General features: G+C 40.8%; 1 protein-coding gene across 3 annotated transcripts in view; it reads right to left on the bottom strand.

Moving 5' to 3' along the window:
• The window catches only part of LOC126187792 (uncharacterized), a 98,892-nt gene that overhangs the window by 31,641 nt on the left and 43,014 nt on the right, over window positions 1–24,237 (bottom strand). Inside the window, exons 1-2 of one of the 3 annotated variants that reach the window (XM_049929066.1) lie at window positions 19,925–20,213; window positions 10,323–10,442 (exon numbers count right to left, since the gene is read on the bottom strand). The exons of 1 other annotated variant lie outside the window; for it this stretch is intronic. In XM_049929066.1, the coding sequence (XP_049785023.1) occupies window positions 10,323–10,442; window positions 19,925–20,188 (384 nt within the window). In that variant the 5' untranslated portion in view covers window positions 20,189–20,213. Of the gene's footprint in view, window positions 1–10,322; window positions 10,443–19,924; window positions 20,214–24,237 lie in introns of those variants that run through there. One more of the 3 variants, XR_007537794.1, reaches the window with a different exon arrangement.

Below are 24,237 nucleotides of genomic sequence, written 5' to 3'. Positions count from 1 at the left end.
TACATCTGTCTTACAAATATTTTGGGACATTCAATCAAAACTAGACATGAAATAAAGTATCCAAACGTATCTTCAGTGCATTTGCCTCTGCCCATGATGAGAGGCTGCCTGTTCCTGTCTGTAACTTGAAGACCACGGAACCAGACACCATGTCAAGTGAATCAGAAAGTATTGAAATTATAGAAGAGTACTGCCCTCAATATCATGACACTTCGCCTCAGCTCTTTAATCAAAAAGAATTGAACGATTTGGTTCGCGATCTAAAACTTTCGAAACAGCAAGCTGAACTTTTGGGGTCAAGACTGCAAGAACAGAACCTTCTAGCTCCAGGGACAAAAATTCCCAGTTTCAGATCAAGAGCTGCTTCCTTCGCTCAACATTTCGATATGCGAAATTCAGTGTGAGTATGTAGAGATGTCAATGCTCTGATGATGTAACTAGGTGTACAACATAACCTCAGGAGTGGCGAGACTATTTATCGACTCCAGTAAAAAGCAGTACTACTGCATAATGGCAATGCATTTTCATCGGTACTTTTGGCTAACGCAGTAGCCATGAAGGAAACATATGATTCCATGGCTTTGCTGCTAGAGGCAATCAAGTATAAGGATCATGAATGGCAGCTTTGCTGTGATTTGAAAGTTGTTGCACTCCTTACAGCTTTACAGGCTGGATTCACGAAATACTGCTGCTTTTTGTGCCTTTGGGACAGCCGTGACACCAAGAACCATTATAAAGTCAAGGAATCGCCTATAAGGAAATGTAAATGTCAACAATACCCCATTGTTTTAGCCCAATAAAATCGTTTTGCCTCCGCTTCATATCAAGTTGGGCCTCATCAAGAACTTTGTAAAAGCTCTGGATAAAGAAGGTTAGGCCTTCAACCACTTAAAAGAATAGTTTCAAAATTAAGTGGGACAACGCTGAAAGAGCGTATATTTGTTGGCTCACAAATAAGAAAATTACTGAAAGATCCAGCCTCTGATTCCAAACTCACAGATGTCCAATTAGCTGCTTGGTCTTCTTTTAAAGCAATTGTGAAGGGCTTTTTGGGTAACAGAAAAGACAAAAACTATGTTACCATTGTGAATGATCTGTTGAGCAACTATAAGAACATAGTGTGTAGAATGTCGCTTAAAATTCACTTTTTACATTCTCACCTTGATCTCTTCCCGGGAAATTTGGGGGCTGTTAGCGATGAGCATGGTGAACACTTTCACCAAGACATCCTTTCCATGAAACACCGTTACCAAGGCCATTGGCACCCTTAGATGATGGGTGACTACTGTGGTGGTCTTGTTAGGGAGAGTAATGAAACGGCAAACGAAAGAAGAGCTCCGTCGTCGCATTTTCCAAAAACCAAAGACAATGAAATGCGAAAATATCTTCTGAACTAATCTAGATCTTTTATTGGCACCATGCCCATATATACATACAAAATAATATTGAGTTCAATAATTTTGAATGTGTATTTTTGTTTGACTTTATTGTGTCAATTTTCGCTATTACCATTTTTTATTCTGCTGTGTATCTAGGAAACGTGACGTCACAGAGAAGCACTGATTTTACCAGTGTATTCAGCACCCCAAAATTAGGAAAATCCACCCATTTACCAACGAGATGCAGAAAAAAGTTTAAATTTGTTAACTAGTGTTATTATTAAGGGGAGATGGAAGAGAAGTGGGCTTCAAAAATTAGATTTTTAGATTTTAGCATATTTGAAATGCCTGGTCTTTCTTGCGTCAAACACTTCTTGTTTTATATAAATACGTCAATTTTTCCTTGAGAAATGGTTTTCCTGACGCTCTGTGCAACCTGCCATTTAAATGCCGCGCCTTCCTTTTTGCGCCATGCAGAGATAATTGCACAGCATTATTTTACTCCTTGTATATTATTTCATGCTTCTATTGTTTTATCGCTTCAATGTTTCCTGCCCTGTATCTACTATCGATACTCGCTATTGCGATCATGTTTGTTATCGTTTTCGAGCGTTAATGGCTGTACTTAGTGAAGTTTGTTGTGAGTGAAGTACGTGTTGATTTGTATTTTCTTAGGTTCGCCGTGTTTTCATAAAAATTCCGCGAATAAAGAAATTCCCGCCAAAATTAAAATTCGGAGGACATAAATAAATAAAGGTAAATGAGGTTAGGGGGTCAAAGGAGCCAAGAATGTTAGACATAAAGAAAATCAGCACATCAAGAAATAAACTGCAGTGTCTTCAAGGCATTTCCTCCCAGTCAGCTTGTAGAGATGAACATCCGTTTGGAAATATGGTGAACCTTAGCATGCTCTGTGATTTCATTTCCAAAAATACTGTGTGCAGAACATGTGGTGGTGACTTATCTTTGGGTGATAATCAATCAGCATCTTCGTAAAGGGATTGTGTCAAATCTGACATTGAGTTGAAAAAAATGTGGAGCAGTTGCTACAACAGTGACATCAAAAATGGCAAATAATAATTTATATGGGGACAACATAAGGCTAGTTTATGGTCTCAGATCTATTGGTAAAGGGATGGAAGCAGGCAAACTCTTATGTGCATTACTTGACGTTCCAAATCCTCCTGCAAAATTTATGACTTACAATAATGTTATTGGTCCTGCTGTTGCTGAAGTTTGTAACATCTCAATGAAGGAAGCAGCTGAAGAAACACTCAAGGAAAGTGATGACAGTGAAAGTGGTGATATTTGTGCATGTTTTGATGGCAGCTGGCAGAAACGTGGACACACTTCACTAAATGGTGTCATGACAGCTGATACCAGAAACGTGACTGATGTAGAGATTCTAAGCAAGTACTGTAAAACTTGTGGCAGTGGAACTGAGAAAGAGCATGAACATAGCTGTCAGATGAATTATACTGGTCCAAGTGGTGGGATGGAAGTAGCAGGAGTTAGGATTTTTAATCGTTCAGTGGCAAACATAAGTGTCAGATACACACAGTATTTAGGGGATGGTGACAGCAAGGCTGATGACCAGGTATGTGCAGAACAACCCTATGGTCCTAATGTCACAATTTCTAAATCAGAGAGTATTGGGCATGTCCAGAAGAGAATGGGGTCCAGGTTGAGAAGATTATTGAAATAAAAGTCAAAAATAGTATTGTAAGATGGTAAGAAGATAGGTGGTAAAGGTCGCCTGACAAATGTTGAAATAGATAGATTACAAAAGTATTATGGCTTGGCCATAAGAAGAAATGTAGGGAGTTTATAAAATATGAAAAAAGCTGTATGGGATATCTTTTTCCATAAACTTTCCGCAAATGAAAATCTGGTGCACAGTTTTTGCCCAAATGACCCTGACACTCGGCGCAAGTACAGGAGAAGTCCCAGATATGACCACAAAAATTCTTTACTTGCATCACTAAGGAGTTAAATTAAACCCATATTTAGAGACCTTTGTAAAGATACCTTGTTGAAGAAATGTCATCATGGGAAATCCCAAAATTTAAATGAATATGTGAATTTTGTCATTTGGAACCAGTTACTGACAGTTGTATTTGTTCAGCTTACATCCCTCAAATTTGGTGTATATGATGCTGTTTTTTGCTTCAATCATGGTGTAACTAGAAAACTGGATGTTTTTGAATTATTGGGCAGAAAATATAGTGGAAATACTGCAAAATCCTTGGTACAAATAGATAAAGAGAGAATCCACAAAGCGGATATTGCTAATTTAAAAAGTACAAAAGAGGCCATAGAGAAAAGAAGAGGGATCAAGAGAAGAAAAGAAGGTCAGTATGATTCAGATGATGCTCAGTATGGTGCAGAAAAATATTAGTGGTAAGTAATTCTCATCAATAACTATACTACAATTGCGTTATTAAACTTTAAATGGATTTTTCTCAAAATTACATTTTTTTACTTTCAGGTATACTTATTTGATAAACTAATGGGATTAGAAACATGAAATTTGGTCAATTTGTACTGCAGATGGTAATAAGTTATTACAAGTAAATTGAGAACCACCAAACAATCAGAAACTGTTTTATAATAATCAGTGTACAAAAAGAAGTTAAATTTTACTAGTGAAAGAATATTTTTTTTCTTCAAAACCATAAGAGGTATGACGTTCATTTTACTTGGAAATTGAGGCATATATGTTATATATATGCACTAAAAATTTCATTGTTTTATCACTTATAGTACTTTTGAAAAGTGTAACTATTCAAAGGGTAAAATAGCATTGGCAAAATAGGGATAAAAATTGCCTTCTGTCTCCCCTTAAAATTTGTGCACTTCACAAAGCTATACTGCTCATACTCTAAACTCTTTTTTCTGTAGACCATGTTATTTTGTGGGGAAATAAAGATACTCTATTTACTGTCTAGGAACAGCTCTATTGTTAATATTTAATGCATTACAAAGAATACTGCAAAATACTGAAGCAAGTAATCCAGAAAGATAATTGCATCAAGCAACAAAATAAAAACTATATGGGATATAGTGAAGACAGAGACAGATGGGACCAAAAAGGAAGATGAACAGATAACTCTAAAAATAAATGACACATTGGTAACAAACACAGGTATTGTTCAAACCACTTACAAGGATAGTGTCCTTGTAGTCCATAGCGGTCACAGTGCTTTCAGTTACTAGTACAAGTGTCGTGATAGCCCAGATGAAACAAGTACTGACAGCTGGGGTTATCAGGTTCAGTAAACAGCACAGTGCAATATCTGAGCCCAGGTTTTACAAATAACTTGCTTAAAAAGGGAATGGCATTCACGTCTCGCAAATAAGTATTATCCATCATAGAATACTTAAGATCTAGGTATTTTAGTGGTAATGATAACATATCAATGGAGTTAATCAAAGAGTGCTCATGTGAGCTGAATTCTGTCTTAAGTTATTTGTGTAACCAATCTCTTAGGAGTGGAACATTTCCAGACTTGCTAAAAGATGCTGATGTTTAGCCTCTTTACAAGAAAGGGAATAAGGAGATACTGTCAAACCATCGACCAATATCACTTTTGCCAGCATTTTAAAAAAATATTTTAAAAGATTGTGTTCAAGCGACTTCTTAAGCATCTGAGTGCAAATAATGTGCTATCCAAGTCACAATTTGGGTTCCTTAAGGGTTTCATTATACAGAAGGCTATTTACATGTATAGTGAGAATGTGCTTGATTCATTAAATGTCAGATGCTACTGGTATTTTATGTCACCTGTCAAAAGCCTTTGACTGTGTGATTCAAAGCATTCTCTTAAGTAAATTAGAATATTATTGTATCACTGGAAGTGCTGAAAAGTGGTTCTAGCCCTACCTTACAGGAAACAAAGGGTGTTGTTGCAAAATACTTGTAGAGTAAGCAATCAATCTTCATCTGACTGGAAATTAATTACATGTTCCATCTTGTGTCCACTGCCTTTCATTGTGTACATTAATGAGCTATCGTCTGTTACATTGCCAAATGATACAAACATTGCAATAAATAGCAAGTCAAGTGCAGATTTAGAAATGGCTGTTAATCAAATTTTCACTGACATTAATAAATGGTTTGAAGCTAATTCACTGTCATTAGACTTTGAAATGATCCACTATATGCAGGTCAGAATCTGTAACGGATTTTCTTCTAGGGTGTGTATAATAATGAAGACATGCAGATCTAAGGGGTTGACAGTGTTCAATTTCTGGGATTACAAACTGGTAATAAAATAAGCCGGAAAGGGAATACCACAGAACTGTTGAAGCGCCTAAACAAGCCTGTATTTGCAATGTAAATGGTGTCAGATGTAGGAGACACAATACAAAAAAACTTGCTTACTTTGATTCTCTTATATCATATGGGATTATATTCTGGGTAGTTTGTCAAACCGAGCAATACCTTTTAGAATCGAAAAGTGTGTAATAAGATTCATTTACGTTGTAAATTCAAGAACATCGTGTAGGAATCTGTTCAAGGAACTGACTATTCTAACCACTGCTCCTCAGTATATGTATTCCGTAATGAAATTTGTTGGAAATAATATGTCTCTATTTCCAATCAACAGCTCAATATGTAGTATCAACACTAGGAATAAGAAGACTCTAGATAAAGATCCAAAATCACTTACCTTGGTCCGAGAAGGGGTTCAATATTCAGGAACACACATTTTCAATAAATTGCCAGGAACTATTAAAATTTACTTTCAAATAAAAGCCTTTTGATACATAACTCCTTCTACTCATGCATATCTTAACAGGGACTGTTAGACCAACTTAACTAAAAAGTCTGCTACATTTCGGTTTTGATAGCACTTTATCAGGTATTTTGAGCATGATAAATTTATTAATAGTGCATAACTATGTTTCATTCTGACTGTGTATTACTTCTGTACATATTAGCAGTCCCAAATAACTGTGATGTATACACTTCTTTTGACAATCTCCTGACAAATGATCAGGGAAGTGAATATTATATTGAAACGTTCAATTTTTTTTTATATTATACTTCCTTTGTCATGTTCCACACCCACGAGAACCATCTCATTTTTGGGTCTATGGAACGAAAACAGAATATAATCTAAGCTAATCTCTGTAATCTTGAGGTCACACTCACATCGATTTACTGCAATCCATCAAGGCGGCGTTCGTGGCTCTGTAGTTAAAACCATTTCTGGCGTGGCGCGGAAACATTAACTAGTATTTCTCGCGTTTTGACTCAATTCACTAATTTCCGAACTGCTGCTGCCTTCACGTGTTGCTCACGTACAATTGCTCATCGATGATTATACTTTTTACACAATTATTACAACATTTTTGAGACCCAATATATCCGCAGTCCGTCATGTGAGACAGTCAACAACACACTACTGATCGCTTGGAGCCAACCGTTAGCAAAACATGCCAAACAAATGTGAAACCATAACAATATTAATGTGCTAATAGTAAACTGCAGGAGCGTCTACAGAAAGGTCCCAGAACTGCTCTCATTAATAAACGGTCACAACGCCCATATAGTACTAGGGACAGAAAGTTGGCTGAAACCAGACGTAAACAGTAATGAAATCCTAAACTCAGATTGGAATGTATACCGCAGAGACAGGCTGGATAGTGAAGGGGGAGGCGTGTTTATAGCGATAAGAAGTGCAATAGTATCGAAGGAAATTGACGGAGATCCGAAAAGTGAAATGATTTGGGTGAAGGTCACGGTTAAAGCAGGCTCAGACATGGTAATTGGATGTCTCTATAGGTCCCCTGGCTCAGCAGCTGTTGTGGCTGAGCACCTGAAGGATAATTTGGAAAATATTTCGAGTAGATTTCCCCACCATGTTATAGTTCTGGGTGGAGATTTTAATTTGCCGGATACAGACTGGGAGACTCAGACGTTCATAACGGGTGGCAGGGACAAAGAATCCAGTGAATTTTTTTTAAGTGCTTTATCAGAAAACTACCTTGAGCAGTTAAACAGAGAACCGACTCGTGGCGATAACATATTAGACCTTCTGGTGACAAACAGACCCGAACTATTTGAAACAGTTAACGCAGAACAGGGAATCAGCGATCATAAAGCGGTTACGGCATCGATGATTTCAGCCGTAAATAGGAATATTAAAAAGGGTAGAAAGATTTTTCTGTTTATAAAAAGTGACAAAAAGCAGATTTCAGAGTACCTGTTGGCTCAACACAAAAGTTTTGTCTCAAGTACAGATAGTGTTGAGGATCAGTGGACAAAGTTCAAAACCGTCGTACATAATGCGTTAGATGAGTATGTGCCAAGCAAGATCGTAAGAGATGGAAAAGAGCCACCGTGGTACAACAACCGAGTTAGAAAACTGCTGCGGAAGCAAAGGGAGCTTCACAGCAAACATAAACATAGCCAAATCCTTGCAGACAAACAAAAATTACGCGAAGCGAAATGTAGTGTGAGGAGCGCTATGCGAGAGGCGTTCAATGAATTCGAAAGTAAAGTTCTATGTACTGACTTGGCAGAAAATCCTAAGAAATTTTGGTCTTATGTCAAAGCGGTAGGTGGATCAAAACAAAATGTCCAGACACTCTGTGACCAAAATGGTACTGAAACAGAGGATGACAGACTAAAGGTCGAAATACTAAATGTCTTTTTCCAAAGTTGTTTCACAGAGGAAGATTGCACTGTAGTTCCTTCTCTAGATTGTCGCACAGATGACAAAATGGTAGATATCAAAATAGACGACAGAGGGATAGAGAAACAATTAAAATCGCTCAAAAGAGGAAAGGCCCCTGGACCTGATGGGATACCAGTTCAATTTTACACAGAGTACGCGATGGAACTTGCCCCCCTTCTTGCAGCGGTGTAACGTAGGTCTCTAGAAGAGCGTAGCGTTCCAAAGGATTGGAAAAGGGCACAGGTCATCCCCGTTTTCAAGAAGGAACGTCGAACAGATGTGCAGAACTATAGACCTATATCGCTAACGTCGATCAGTTGTAGAATTTTGGAACACGTATTATGTTCGAGTATAATAACTTTTCTGGAGGCTAGAAATCTACTGTGTAGGAATCAGCATGGATTTCGAAAAAGACGCTCGTGTGAAACGCAGCTCGCGCTAATCGTTCACCAGACTCAGAGGGCCATAGACACGGGTTCACAGGTAGATGCCGTGTTTCTTGACTTCCGCAAGGCGTTCGATACAGTTCCCCACAGTCGTTTAATGAACAAAGTAAGAGCATATGGACTATCAGAACAATTGTGTGATTGGATTGAGGAGTTCCTAGATAACACAACGCAGCATGTCATTCTCAATGGAGAGAAGTCCTCTGAAGTATGAGTGATTTCAGGTGTGCCGCAGGGGAGTGTCATAGGACCGTTGCTATTCACAATATACATAAATGACCTGGTGGATGACATCGGAAGTTCACTGAGGCTTTTTGCAGATGATGCTGTGGTGTATCGAAAGGTTGTAACAATGGAAAATTGTACTGAAATGCAGGAGGATCTGCAGCGAATTGACGCATGGTGCAGGGAATGGCAATTGAATCTCAATATAGACAAGTGTAATGTGCTGCGAATACACAGAAAGAAAGATCCCTTATCATTTAGCTACAAAATAGCAGGTCAGTAACTGGAAGCAGTTAATACCATAAATTATCTGGGAGTACGCATTAGGAGTGATTTAAAATGGAATGATCATATAATGTTGATCGTCGGTAAAGCAGATGCCAGACTGAGATTCATTGGAAGAATCCTAAGGAAATGCAATCCGAAAACAAAGGAAGTAGGTTACAGTACGCTTGTTCGCCCACTGCTTGAATACTGCTCAGCAGTGTGGGATCCGTACCAGATAGGGTTGATAGAAGAGATAGAGAAGATCCAACGGAGAGCAGCGCGCTTCGTTACAGGATCATTTAGTAATCGCGAAAGCGTTACGGAGATGATAGATAAACTCCAGTGGAAGACTCTGCAGGAGAGACGCTCAGTAGCTCGGTACGGGCTTCTGTCAAAGTTTCGAGAACATACCTTCACCGAAGAGTCAAGCAGTATATTGCTCCCTCCTACGTGTATCTCGCGAAGAGACCATGAGGATAAAATCAGAGAGATTAGAGCCCACACAGAGGCATACCGACAATCCTTCTTTCCACGAACAATACGAGACTGGAATAGAAGGGAGAACCGATAGAGGTACTCAAGGTACCCACCGCCACACACCGTCAGGTGGCTTGCGGAGTATGGATGTAGATGTAGATGAAACCAATAGCAGCGATGCTAGTGTATGCAAGTTTACATTTTTTTCTAAATTTATAAGGCTTTTGGAAAACAGAAGACAACTTGGGGAAGTTTGGTGAGAGAAAACTGGTACAGTCGGAGAGGAGGGGAGCGGTTTACCCAAGAGAAAAGAAACCAATCAACAAGTTATAAAGGTAAAAAGAACGGAAAAGAATTTCCAAGAACGTCGTTTAGTGTACTATTCTACCATTAGTTGACAATAGTCTTTTAGTCATTCACTCAAAATTGTAAAATTGTTGTTGAAATGTTATACAACGTAATACGCAAAAGAAACTTGTATGTGAAACAAACATTAGTTATCAAATTGGTCCCTACAGTGCAGTCAAAATACAAACAAATTATAAAAAACATAGTAAACATGAAAATGTGACACGGAGGAAACATTGAAACCAAGAAAATTTATGTCGCATAACCCAATTCATCAAAAACACGACACACATGAATCATTCAATACATCAAAAATACATCGAGTGCTTAAATAAACCTAAGTCACAGCACCACCACATGAAGTCTTATTGATCACTGAAATGGAAACAACATTTATAGCCTATCACTCATCAATTATCGGCACATGCAAACCATCACTGACTCATGAGTGCTCGCCGAAGAGAGAAGAAACAAAAACCTTAACCTTGACTCACTTCATCACTGCTGGAGGCTGTGGGGTTCACTGATCCCAAATTGCAGTCTGCGCGGCCAGCTGTTGCCACTGTCCCCAGAGAACAAGCCAGCACGCATCTACGTATTACACACATCGGTTCCTGCAGGCCATGAAACACATTAGGCGCCCTTTTACAATTTAACCTACGCACAGTCTAATATACAAATCTCTTAAGGCTAAAAGTCGTTGTTTTTAAAATATTTGAAAATTAACATAATAACGTACTCAGAAGAACTTCAGGGCCACAAAAGAACAAAGATAACAACTGGACGAAGAGCAGAAATTTAGATATGTACAGAAACATAGAAACAATCACAGACAAAATAAGAAAGAGGAGATTAAAATTTTACGGTCATATGTACAGAATTAATGGCAATGGGCTAACGAAGAAACATTTTAACTTCACTTCCAAATTAAAAAATACCACAGGATGGCTGGAATACACAAGAAAGGACTTGAGAAAACTTAACGTTGCAGAAAACACCACACACAGCAGGGAAAGTTTCAGGTTACTGAGGAACACCGCAAACTTTCGTGTCCAACAACGAAATTCACACCCAAGGAGGGTGATGTCAAATGAACAGAAGCAGGCCATCAGCCAAGGCATGAAGAAGTTCAGGGAAGATAATAAGAAAAAGACTGTACCTTTGTCGAAGGTTGTAAGCGGTCTACAATTGGCCAAATTGTGAAATTAAAGAAATCCTTACTTTAGCCAAAATTACGTGACATTGAATTATGCTAAAATCTTCATACTGTAGTTAAAATTGGCTTCAAATAATGAAAGTCAACAATGGCACACATTGAATCTTAACGGTAAACACACATGACTAACTGTTTATATAGCACAAGAAACATTATTATTATTGTACAATACGTTTCGTCCTCCTATCATTAATTCCAGCTCAACCACACGTTGCTAATGGATCGAGTAGACTTGTCCTTGTTATACATAAGCGTCCATCACTTTTCTTTATGATAGGGTTTAATATTTTCAACATGACGCTTTCCTTCATATTTCCCCTACTTTGAAACCTCAAATTCTGTTGTATTAGGACACTCTATACCTATGATTTTGTTTGCTCCCTTATACTCAAAATCAAATTTCCTTATCTCGCTTGTCATCTTAGACGATTTTGTGAGAGTCTTAATCAATACCAGGTCACACAAGAAATATTTAATTGGATGAACGATTTTATCATAACAATCTTTTCTTTGGTTCGCTTTTCTCTCCAATGACTGCAGTGCCACGTTTATCTTTCTTCCCATGAAATAATAGTTTTCAGAACATCTCTTATGATCGCAGCAAAAATGGTTTCAGGTTCCTGGTTTAGTAACAATTCACAGGTTGCAAAACCAGTGGATACGTGTGGCATCTTCTTAAGCATACTCCCAAAATCTTCAAGGTACTCCTTCCAATGACTATCCCACAAATGCAGTTGATTTCTTTCGCTACACGTTCTGCGGGGTTCGAAGCAGGTCTATATTTGGCAGTTATTACTTGTTCAAAATTGCTCTGGTGCAACATCTTCTCCCATTCCTTGGAAATAAATTGGGAACCATTATCTGTGAGGATCCTCTTTGGTTTGCAAATACTGACAAAATAATGATTAGCCATCTCTGCCACCATTACTTTACTGACAGCTTTCACATATTTGGACCCTTCTTCTAACACTACCATAACTTGTGTAAAATTCCCTTACGACCTTGGCAAAGGGCTCAGGAGATAAACTGCAACGACGTCCTTAGTGCCATCTGGTATATTTGGATGCATTGCCCCTTGACGTCTGTCGCAGTCTCTGTCTTTTGGCAGGCATCGCATGCCCACAGCACGTTCCTTACCTTTTTGCTGATACCAAATAACACACATTCCCTCTTCAGTTTTTCTATGCATTTATCAGCACCAAAGCGTGAATTGCTAAAATGGGTGTACCAAATCAACTTCCGGAATACATACACACCATTCTTGCTTAGATTCATCTGTAGACCTATATAAAATGTTGTCATGTATCAGGTAGTATACATAAAGATTCTCTTGACCTACATAACCATATTTGGTTATTACAAGCTTCAGTGCTGGGTCCAAGTTCTGTCCACGACGTATTCTCTTCACAACATTTTTCATATAAGCTCCATGTGGAACTCCTTCCATTAATTTGACTCTCAACTCATTCCCTTGAGGCCCATTTACAGTAATATTTTCAATACCTAGTGGCATTCTGGATAATGCATCTGGTATAACATTTTGATTAGTTGCCCTGTATGTTGTCTCAAACTGGTATTAGTCATACTGTTGTAGTTTGGAAAGTAAGTTCCGTTTTGATTTTTCTCCGTGCACTGCTACGATCGCAGTTCCGCTCATGCGCAGTAGTATCTCTGGTTCAAGCAGAAAGAAATGACGCCATTTCGAGCTAGCTCTGTCTCATGTGTCGTTCGTAGTGATTGTATATAACGACATCGTCGATCGAAAAATCCCACCGCGTGTGAAATGAGATCTGTGATTCGTTTCCTGAATGCTGAGAACGTTAAACCAAGTGACATTCATCGACAGATCTGGGAGGTTTGAGGAGAAAATGCAACGAGTGCTTCAATGGTGAGAAGGCTGGACGTGAGCAAGTGCATGACGAAGAAAAATGGTTCAAACGGCTCTAAGCACTACTAGACTTAACATCTGAGGTCATCAGTCCCCTAGACCTAGAACTACGTAAACCTAACTAACCTAAGGACATCACACACATCCATGCCCGAGGCAGGATCCGAACCTGCGACCGTAGCAGCAGCGTGGTTCCGGACTGAAGGGCCTAGTACCACTCGGCCACAGCGGCCGGCCATGACGAAGAACGAAATGGGCGTCCACCTGTGGTTTCTGATGAATTGGTTAGTGCGGTCGAAGAATGATTAAGAAAAACCATAGGCTTACGACTAATACTATTGGTCGTCAACTACCACAAATTTCACAAACAGTAATTTACAAGATTGTTACTGAAGAGGAGAGGAATGCTCTCAAGTGGTGGTGTTTTCATTCACCACGACGCCCGACCACTCACTGCGAACGTGACCAAACTCCTTCACAGCTATGGCTGGGAGGTTTTCCGCAACCCTCCGTTCAGTGCCGACCTCGCTTATAGTGATTTGCATCTCTTTCGGCATCTGAATTCGTTCGTTGGTGGTATGCGCTTCAACAACTGTGAAGTAAAATAACTTGCTTCCACATGGTTGGCAACACAGGCGGCAACATTCTATGACGATGGAATACAGAAACTCATCCCAGGCTATGAGAAATGACTGGAAAATTACGGAGGTTGTGTTGAAGAGTAATGTAAGTGTTATAGATTTTTTTGAAATAAATTGCTTTCTTTCTCTATATTCGTTTCCTTTTTTATTACCAAATGGAGCTAACTTTCCAGACTACCCTCGTAATTTACTCGGGTATCGTGAGAAGACCGCCTAAGTTATAGGTCCTCCACGACTGGCTGCTGGGTTCAGAAGTTGCGCCCCAAAATGATAATCTTCTGTTATTAATATTAGACATACTAAATAGCGTATTTATATGCATTTCAAATTAAAGCACCTCTCAATGGCGTGCTATCATTCCATTATTTCACAAGTATTAACAACCAGCAGAGTGATAAACAGCTGCTAAACGAAAAGGCAGAGGAAGCGCTTCGGAGATCTTCGGATCGCGCCTGACTTGGATGGCGGGCGAGGTGGTTCGGCTGTAAGATCAGAGTTGGTTGGGAAGCCTCGGAGGACAGACATGTTGGCTGGCGCGGCCGGTGTTAGTTTTGTTGTTGTTGTTGTGGTCTTCAGTCCTGAGACTGGTTTGATGCAGCTCTCCATGCTGCTCTATCCCGTGCAAGCTTCTTCATCTCCCAGTACCTGCTGCAGCCTACATCTTTCCGAATCTGCTTAGTGTATTCATCTCTTGGTCTCCCTCTACGATTTGTACCCTCCACGCTGCCCTCCAGTACTAAATTTGTGATCCCTTGATGCCTCAGATCATGTCCTACCAACCGATCCCTTCTTCTAGTCAAGTTGTGCCACAAAATCCTCTTCTCCCCAATTCTATTCAAAACCTCCTCATTAGTTATGTGATCTACCCATCTAATCTTCATCATTCTTCTGCAGCACCACATTTCGGAAGCTTCTACTCTCTTCTTGTCCAAACTATTTATCGTCTACGTTTCACTTCCATACATGGCTACACTCCATACAAATACTTTCAGAAACGACTTCCTAACACTTAAATCAATACTCGATGTTAACAAATTTCTCTTCTTCAGAAACGCTTTCCTTGCCATTGCCAGTCTACATTTTATTTCCTCTCTACTTCGACCATCATCAGATACTTTGCTCCCCAAATAGCAAAACTCCCTTACTACTTTAAGTGTCTCATTTCCTAATCTAATTCCCTCAGCATCACCCGACTTAATTCGACTACATTCCATTATCCTTGTTTGCTTTTGTTGATGTTCATCTTATATCCTCCTTTCAAGACACTATCCATTCCGTTCAACTGCTCTTCCAAGTCCTTTGCTGTTTCTGACAGAATTACAATGTCATCGGCGAACCTTAAAGTTTTTATTTCTTCTCCATGGATTTTAATACCTACTCCGAACTTTTCTTTTGTTTCCTTTACTGCTTGTACAATGTACAGATTGAATAGCATCGGGGAGAGGCTACAACCCTGTCTCACACCCTTCCCAACCACTGCTTCCCTTTCATGTCCCTCGACTCTTATAACTGCCATCTGGTTTCTGTACAAATTGTAAATAGCCTTTCGCTCCCTGTATTTTACCCCTGCCACCTTCAGAATTTGAAAGAGTATTCCAGTCAACATTGTAAAAAGCTTTCTCTAAGTCTACAAATACTAGAAACGAAGGTTTGCCTTTCCTTAATCTATCTTCTAAGAAAAATTCGTGGAGTCGGTATTGCCTCCCGTGTTCCAATATTTCTACGGAATCCAAACTGATCTTCCCCGAGGTCGGCTTCTACCAGTTTTTCCATTCGTCTGTAAAGAATTCGCGTTAGTATTTTGCAGCTGTGACTGTGTTAGTTAAGAATTTGTTAATAATGTATGGTTATTTGGAATATATAGTTGAGAACAGTGTGACAGTAATTACGGAAATACTAAGTCCATTAATTTGTTGAAGAACAGAAATTATTTGTGACTCTAAAGTAGAATGTAATTGTGCACATTCTCGCGTTCTGCCAATAAAAAGCTAGTGGCATCCCGTATAAGCAAACTGATTGGAAATTTAATTATTTCTAAAATAACAGTTCCTCGCTAAGACTTTCTTACAGCCTAAAAATAACGGACTCGCGAAGTACGTGCTGTTTTCTGCGCAGGGGACCACAAGTATAGAAGACAACAGGATGGTTGTCCGCCGCTCGTGGTCTCGCGGTAGCGTTCTCGCTTCCCGAGCACGGGGTCCCGGGTTCGATTTCCGGCGTGGTCAGGGATTTTCACCTGCCTCGAGATGACTGGGTGTTTGTGTTGTCCTCATCATTTCATCATCATCCAGGAAAGTGGCGAAATTGGACTGAGCAAAGATTGGGTAATTGTACGGGCGCTGATAACCACGCAGTTGAGCGCCTCACAAACCAAACATCATCATCACAACAAGATGGTGAACACTTATTAGAACTTATGCTTTCCATTCAGGGCGGTGGAAGCAAATAGGTACCTCGCATGTACTGCAATCTTAGTAGCAATGAGATCAATGACACGTCGTCTGTGGTAAAACAGAGAGGTTTGAAAGGGAGAAAAATTTTTAGGGGAAGAAATGTTTTATATATATATCAGTCTCCCTAACTCTCTTTTTCAACTTGCCGTAATATCTTTCGGCCTCTGAAGTCGTTCCTTGGTGGTAAGCACTTCAACAACGATGAAGAGGTAGAAGAACTTGTTCCCACTTGGTTGACAACACAGGCGGCAACATTCTTTGACGAAGGAATCCATAAAGTTCTCCTAAGCTATGAGAAATGCCTGGAAAATTACGGGGGCCGTGTTGAAAAGTAATGTAAGAGTTATATTTTTTTTAAATAAATTGCTTTCTTTATCTGTATTCGATTCCTTTTTTATTACCAAATGAAACTTACTTACCGATCTACCCTTGTAATTTACTCTCAAGTTGAAATGAGAGCGGCTAATGGTCTGACACTACCTTCGCTTTTCTACCCAGCAGATAATATCGGAATTTATCAAATCCCCAAAGGACGGCTAGTGCTTCCCGCTCTGTAATTGTTTATTGGCGTTCCCACTTCGCCAGTGCTCGACTTGCAAAGGCAATGGTCTGTATTTCTCCCTCACTGGCGTCATCTAATTGACGGAGATAGACACCAAGCCCATAACATGATGAGTCACAAGCCATGTTGAACTCTTTATTTAAGTCTGGAAGTGACAGCATGTTCGGATTACACAGCTGACTTTTAATATAGTCAAAGCCATGTTGGAACACTTGTTTCCATTGCCATAGGGTTTATTCTTCAGAAAGTTCAGTAGGTGACAATTATTTAGTGACTGATCCTGTACGAATTTTCTATAGAATTCGGCTACACCAAGAAATCCCCTCGATTATGTTTCACAACGTGGTGCAGGAAAGTCTCTTAACAGCCTAGAGCTCTGCCTACCTCGTTCATCCTCTTGTTCAGTAATTACATGACCTAAGAAGTGATTTCTATCTTTCCCAAATTCAGATTTCTCTATGTTCACGGTCACTCCAGCTTGTTTGAAAGCAGATAAGACACCATCTAAGATTTCTCCATGTTCTTCCAACGTCGCTGTGGCTATAAGAATCTCATCGCCATAACAAATAACCTTTTTCCAGAAGTCCTTGCCTACTGATCTGATGAAGGGTGAGGTTGAATTATTTAAACCAAACGGTAGAACATTGTAGTGATAGCTTTCGCCCTCATACAGAAAATCCATATACTGTCTTCAATCTTTATATAGCGGAATCTGACAGTAGCCAGATCTGAAATCAATACTACTAAATACCTTTGCACCTCTAGGTTCTGAGATATATCTCTCTGTGGTAATATGACCTTATTCACAGGTCTGGCATACAATACAATTCTGACATAACCATTTCTTTTCTCTACGACGAACTGTGTCATAGTAACAGGTGCAGAGGCAAGCGAATGTGCTGGGGCTTATCACTGTTCACTGCTTCCAGAGCTACATCATCACATTGCACCCATGCTTTGCACACAAAGGATTGCGCCATAATCTAATAGTAAATTAAAAATTTCGACAGTATATGTTTCAGTATATTAACGTTAACATTGTAGAGTCTCAGAAGGATCAAATGAATATGTCACGCAAAAATATACGATCTTAAGAACAAAATAAGTGGCTCTGAATAATAAGATTACAAAGCTAAAAATTGGTCAGAAAAGCAAATTTATGTCACAGTTAAAAGTAACAAGTCTCAAATTCATCACAGAAATATTTCCTGTTTTGATAGAGGCCATTCATAACCTCGATTTGCTTTTTCACTAACGAGCTGTCCTACTTCTTGCTTCACTGTTCCCATTTCAGCACATAGAGCATCCACACAGTACATAAATTATTTCTGTTCTGAATCACTACGCAAAAACATCATCACCTAGTTTGTTTAATTGTTTTGTATTAGTTTCAGTTTGTCCATTCACTTCTGTCGTTACAGCTTTTATATGTTTTGTTGCCTCCTTGTGGTGTCGGTCGCATTCTTACCCTTTGTGATTAATAACAGACTGAACTTTATCCATCTCCTTTTTGTATTCTTCTTCCACCTTCTGGATCGCTTCCTTAAGTTCCTCTGTCACTTCATCTACCCTTTGATCCTGTTTTTGAAATCTATCATCTAACTGTTTCATGAGAGCTTCTTGAGCCCTTTTACTTTGTTTTATTTCATCCTCAATTGCCTTGTTAATTTGTTTAATATCTATTTTTATGTTTCATTCAGATATCTTCAGATTCTCTTCTATTTTTTTGTGGTTCTAATTAGTGTTGTCTTCAAAAATTGCTTTATCATAGCAAATAATTCTAGGCTGTGATTCCTTTCTTCTTGTTTAATAAAAGCACAAGCTGGGGGAAAACCTACACCTAAACTTCCCACGTCACTGACCACGGAAGTATTACAGTGTCATCAACTGACACCTTGTCCGCCCCTGGTAGCTGAGTGGTCAGCGCGATGGGATGTCGTACGTAAGGGCCCAGGTTCAATTCCCGGCTGGGTCAGAGATTTTCTCTGCTCAGGGACTGGGTGTTGTGATGTTCTTATCATCATTTCATCCCCATCGACACGCAAGTCACCGAAGTGGCGTCAACTCGAAAGACTCGCACCAGGCGAACGCTCCTTTAACTGACACCTTCCTGTCAACAATCTCAGTTACATGATTAAACACTGCCTCAAAACTGAAGTCCTCTAAACCCTCCTCGTCTGTTACTTCCGTCTTTTCCCTCGTCGGATCTACTTCTTCAACCTCCTGCTTAATATATATCACTGGGCTAGGATCACAGCCTCACATCAACCATTTCTGCCTTTGCTCTCCTTAGATCTACCTCCTCAGTTTCACTTTTAAGTAATCTTGCTATGCAGTCCATAACTGTACTCACATCGGTAGTTGCCATTACTGGATTACTTATTTTTTTATGCTCCACCCTAATTACAGTTGCGGGACCTATTTCTCATGTAAGAACAATAATACAAATTAACAACACTTCACACTGACAACGCCGGTACTCAACACCAAAATACACATTCAGTTTATTAATGCACAGCAGTGAGCGCTAGATCATCATCATCATCATCATCATCATCATCATCATTTAAGACTGACTATGCTTTCCAGCGTTCAGTCTGGAGCACAGTCCCCTTTATAAAATTTCTCCATGATCCCCTATTCCGTGCTAGCATTGGTACCTCTTCTGATGTTAAGCCTATTACTTCAAAATCATTCTTAACCGAATCCAGGTACCTTCTCCTTGGTCTGCCCCGACTCCTCCTACCCTCTACTGCTGAACCCATGAGTCTCTAGGGTAACCTTGCTTCTCCCATGCGTGTAACATGACCCCATCATCTAAGCCTGTTCGACCTGACTGCTACATCTATAGACTTCACTCCCAGTTTTTCTTTGATTTCCTCATTGTGGACACCCTCCTGCCATTGTTCCCATCTACTAGTACCTGCAATCATCCTAGCTACTTTCATATCCGTTACCTCAACCTTATTTATAAGGTACCCTGAATCTACCCAGCTTTCGCTCCCATACAACAAAGTTGGTCGAAAGATTGAACGGTGCACAGATAACTTAGTCTTGGTACTGACTTCCTTCTTGCAGAAGAGAGTAGATCGTAGCTGAGCACTCACTACATTAGCTTTGCTACACCTCGCATCCAGTTCTTTCACTATGTTGCCATCCTGTGAGAATATGCGCTAGAAGCAAGCATTAATGCTCGTTAGTTGCTCAGATGTGCTCAACATGTGCCAAATTAGGTTTGTTTTGGAATAACCACAACTGTTAATTAGTAATGTATTTATTGATTGCCTTATTAGTGTTACTAAAATACAGGGTGCGCTACTGTCGTTTGACACTTACGTCTGATAACTCGTAGAGTGCACTGACTACGTGTTGATGTGTGACGTCAGCACTGCCGCCGTTCCGATGGGTGGGGAGTTGGGGACTAGATGGAGACGGATGCGGCTCTCGATGCTGCGTCGCAGAGTGGACCGAAGTTGAACTGCTACGATCTTCAGATGTCATACTCCAGCTTCCGTCAGTGGTGCAGAGATGATACAGCTGGCGAAGCTCTATTGTCTTGACATCAGCTCTTCTGTGGCGCCACAGTATGTCATTGCCCATGGTCCCGATCGTCACTTGTTCATCTGGTGTGGTGGGAGGCTGGTACAGCACTATCGCCACTTCTTTGACCACGAATTCTTTGCATGCACACACCCTGCTATTATTTCAACTGGAATTACTGGGTACCTTCAGTTCTTTGTCTATCACACGCATACATTATTTGTGGCATCACAAGCACTTAAATGTCATTTCACAGTCGCTGCAATCTGCATCTGTGAACCAAAAATTACAAGTCCTAAAATGTAGTCGCAACGTAAGCGGACGTACCTTCGGTTGTGGTGAGGAAGTGCACTGTTCAGACTACATCGTTTCTTCCCTCCTAGTACTGACCTGCAGCGATCCTGGAACGTCCCTGCAACGTTCAAATAAGTACTTCGTACAGAGGGGAATGTGGGGAGTGCTTCACTACCGAGTGACGTCACACGAACTTGGTAGAACTTTATTATTAATACTTATGCACGTTACAGGACAGCACTGCTCACACTCTAAACATCTTATTCTTGAAATCACATTCGCATCCATTCACTGCAATCAACCAATGCATTCGTGGCAATGTACTTAATAAAATTCTGATGTGGTGCGGAGCGGGAGATACATGAAAACATTAAATCGTGTTTCTGGCCTTTTGACTCGATTCACTCATTTCGTGAACTGCCGCTGCCGTCGCGTATTGCGCACGAAAGATTTCCTATTGATGATTATACTTTTGTCACAATTATTACGACATTTTTGCGACCTAAGGTTTCCGCGTTTCCGCCGCGTTAGACAGCCAACCACACATTACTGGTCACTCGGTGCCAACCGTTAGCAAAACGCGTCAAACAAATGGGAAACCAATAGCGCCACCGCACTATCAATAGCAGCGATGCCGCTGGATGTAAGCTCACAGATGCCATTGTCAACACCTCGCTGAGTATCAACGAGGTCGTGTAACAGGGCTACGAGAAGTTTGGATGTTCCTCCTACGACACTGCAGAAAGACTTGGCAGCAATGTAGCCATCATACATGATTGTTAGCAGCGGTGGTCACGAGAACGTACAATCTCAAGAAGCCGGGGCTCCAAACGGTCACTTGGCAATACCGAGGAGGGAAAAACATCGTGCTCGGCGAATGGCTCTAGCACATCGTACTGCATCTGCAGCAGGAATTTGAGCATTAGTTGGCACCACAGGGACACAACGAGTTCTTAAAATAGCTCACCTCAAGGACATCTCCCACCCAGACACCCTGTAGCGTTCATTTCACTTGTTGTGTCTTCCTTTGCGCGCTATGTGGTTCTTTAATGGATACAGGAGCGAGGAACAGATGACGTTCATGAACAGAGAATTTAGATATTAAATTATTTTACGAGGGTCACTCCAAAAGAAATGCACACTACTTTTTTTAAAATCCCTCTTCTATTCTACAGGTTTGAAAGTTTTACAGTGTGTAGATACATCCTTTAGTAACAATATTTTTATTTCTTCACATAATTTCCATCCCTCTCAACTGTCTTACGCCATCTTGGAACCAGCGCCTGTATACCCGCACGGTAAAATTCTGGACCAACCTGTTGGAGTCACTGCTTGGTAGCGTGCACAAGGGAGTCATCATCTTCAAACCTTGTTCCACGAAGAGAGTCTTTCAGTTTCCCAAAGAGATGATAGACACATGGAGCCACGTCAGGACTGCAAGGCCGGTGTTTCAGTGTTGTCCATCCGAGTTTTGTGATCTCTTCCATGGTTTTTTGACTGACATGTGGCTGTGCATTGTCGTGCAAATGCAAAACATCCTGCTTTTGCCGATGTGGTCGAACACGACTCTGTCGAGCTTGAAGTTTCTTCAGTGTCGTCACATATGTATCAGAATTTATGGTGGTTCCACTTGGCATGATGACCACAAGCAAGAGTTCTTCGGAATCGAAAAACACTGTAGCCATAACTTTTCCAGCATAAGGTGTGGTTTTGAATTTTTTTTCCTTGGGTGAATTTGCATGATGCCACTCCATTGATTGCCTCTTCGTCTCTGGTTAAAAATGGTGGAGCCATGTTTCATCACCTGTCACAAGAAATTCATCTCCACCATTCTCGTACTGTTACAAAAGTTCGCTGCATACTGTTTTTCTTGTTTCTTTGTGAGCCACTTTCAACATCCTGGGAACCCACCGGGCACAAACCTTTTTTTAACGCCAACGCTTTCAGTATTCTGCAAACACGTCCTTCCCCTATCCCAACGTAGAGCGACAGTTCGTTCACTGTGATGCGTCTGTCAGCAGTCATCAATTCGTTAACTCTCTGTACATTGTCTGGAGTGTGTGCACTACGAGGCCTGCCGCTGCGAAGACAATCCTCAATATTGCCGTGCCCGCTTTCATCACGTAACCTACTTGTCCACTGACTAACTGTACTGCGATCGACAGCAGCATTTACATACAACTTTTTCAACCTCTTGTGGATGTTTCCCACTGTCTCGTTTTCACAGCACAGGAATTCTATGACAGCACGTTGACGAACGTCAAGTGTAGCAGCCATCTTGAAGACATGCTGTGACGGCGCCATTCACGGGAACAGGTCGAACTAAGTTTGAATACAAGCGGGAAGGATGTATCTACACACTGTAAAACTCCCACACATGCAGAATGAAAACTGTATTTTTACAAAAATAGTGTGCATTTCTTTTGGAGTGACCCTCGTACATCTAATATCAAATAGGAAAAAAAATACATAACTTTGTTGCTGTAGTGGCAGCATCAGTTGCTAACAGTAGCTTTGAATTTAGAAATATAGACCGATGCAAAATATTTATAAATCTATCACTCTTCAGTACAATGTCTATTCAGAAGACGTCGAGCCCTAGACACTATGAAAGTCTGTAAAAGTTATTCAACTGGCAGGCACACAAAATGGGGTGGGTGCATGAATGTTCGAACTTAAGTACACCCACCGCTGGAGCTCAGGAGAGATAATTCTTGCATCTCATTGTCAGCTTCGTAGTCGTTCGTGGCGGCGCCCTCGTGCCGCGGTGGCGTCTGTAGAAAACGCGGCAGGGTAATTGGCGGCGCACGCTTTTGAAAGTGCGGCCGACCGGATAACGGCCGATACAGCACCACCGACCCCAAACCATCGCTATTTGCGACTTCAGTGGTGTCAAGCTAGAGGTCATCGGAGGGCATGGAGGTAATCGGTTGTGTTTTCTTATGCAAGCTGTTCCTGACTCACAATCAGTGCCAGTGATGGTCGTGTGTTGGTTTGAAGGCCAATTCACAAACACTGGAGTTATGGTCGGGGTGCGATTTCTTGTAACAGCAGGAGCATTCTTCCTGTTATCCCACGCACCCCGACTGCAAAATTGTACGTCAAACTGGTGATTCGACTTGTCTTGCTGCTATTCGTGAACAGCATTCAAAATATGGTTCAGATGGCTCTAAGCACTATGGAACTTAACTTCTGAGGTTATCAGTCCCCTAGACTTAGAACTACTTAAACCTAACTAACCTAATGACATCACACACAGCCATGCCCGAGGCAGGATTCGAACCTGCGACCGTAGCAGCAGCATGGTTCCGGACTGAAGCGCCTAGAACCGCTCGGCCAGTCGTGCACAGATGGGACACCCTCGGACGACAACTCCAGCGTCATCCACAAACAGCATTAACCGTCCATATATTGACCGACCAAGTGCAATAGGCATGAAGCTCTATCCCACAAACTGACATCCGGCGCCTTTGCACATTTGCATGCTTGCATTCAACAGTCTGGCAGTTACACCTGTTATTAATCTACCAGCATTTCACATTTGCAGTGGCTTATCCAGCGCTTAATTAACCTGCAGAAAGATTTGGCAGGAATATAGCCACTGTACATGACTGCTGGTAGCAGTGGCCAAGGGAATAGACATTGCGAGAAGACCGGGCACCGGACAACGACATGTTACTGCTGAGAGGGAAGATCATGGTATTCGGCACATGGCTCTAGCGCATCGTAACTGCATCCGCAGCAGCAATTTGAGCATCAGTTGGCACCACAAATCGGTTACTTCAGGGATAGCTCCGAGCCAGAGGCCCTGTAGC

Source organism: Schistocerca cancellata, chromosome 5 (genome assembly GCF_023864275.1).
Source record: "Schistocerca cancellata isolate TAMUIC-IGC-003103 chromosome 5, iqSchCanc2.1, whole genome shotgun sequence".
Taxonomy (NCBI): Eukaryota; Metazoa; Arthropoda; class Insecta; order Orthoptera; family Acrididae; genus Schistocerca; species Schistocerca cancellata.
The sequence above is the reverse complement of the archived record's forward strand: the minus strand, read 5'-3'. Positions and strand labels throughout refer to the sequence as shown.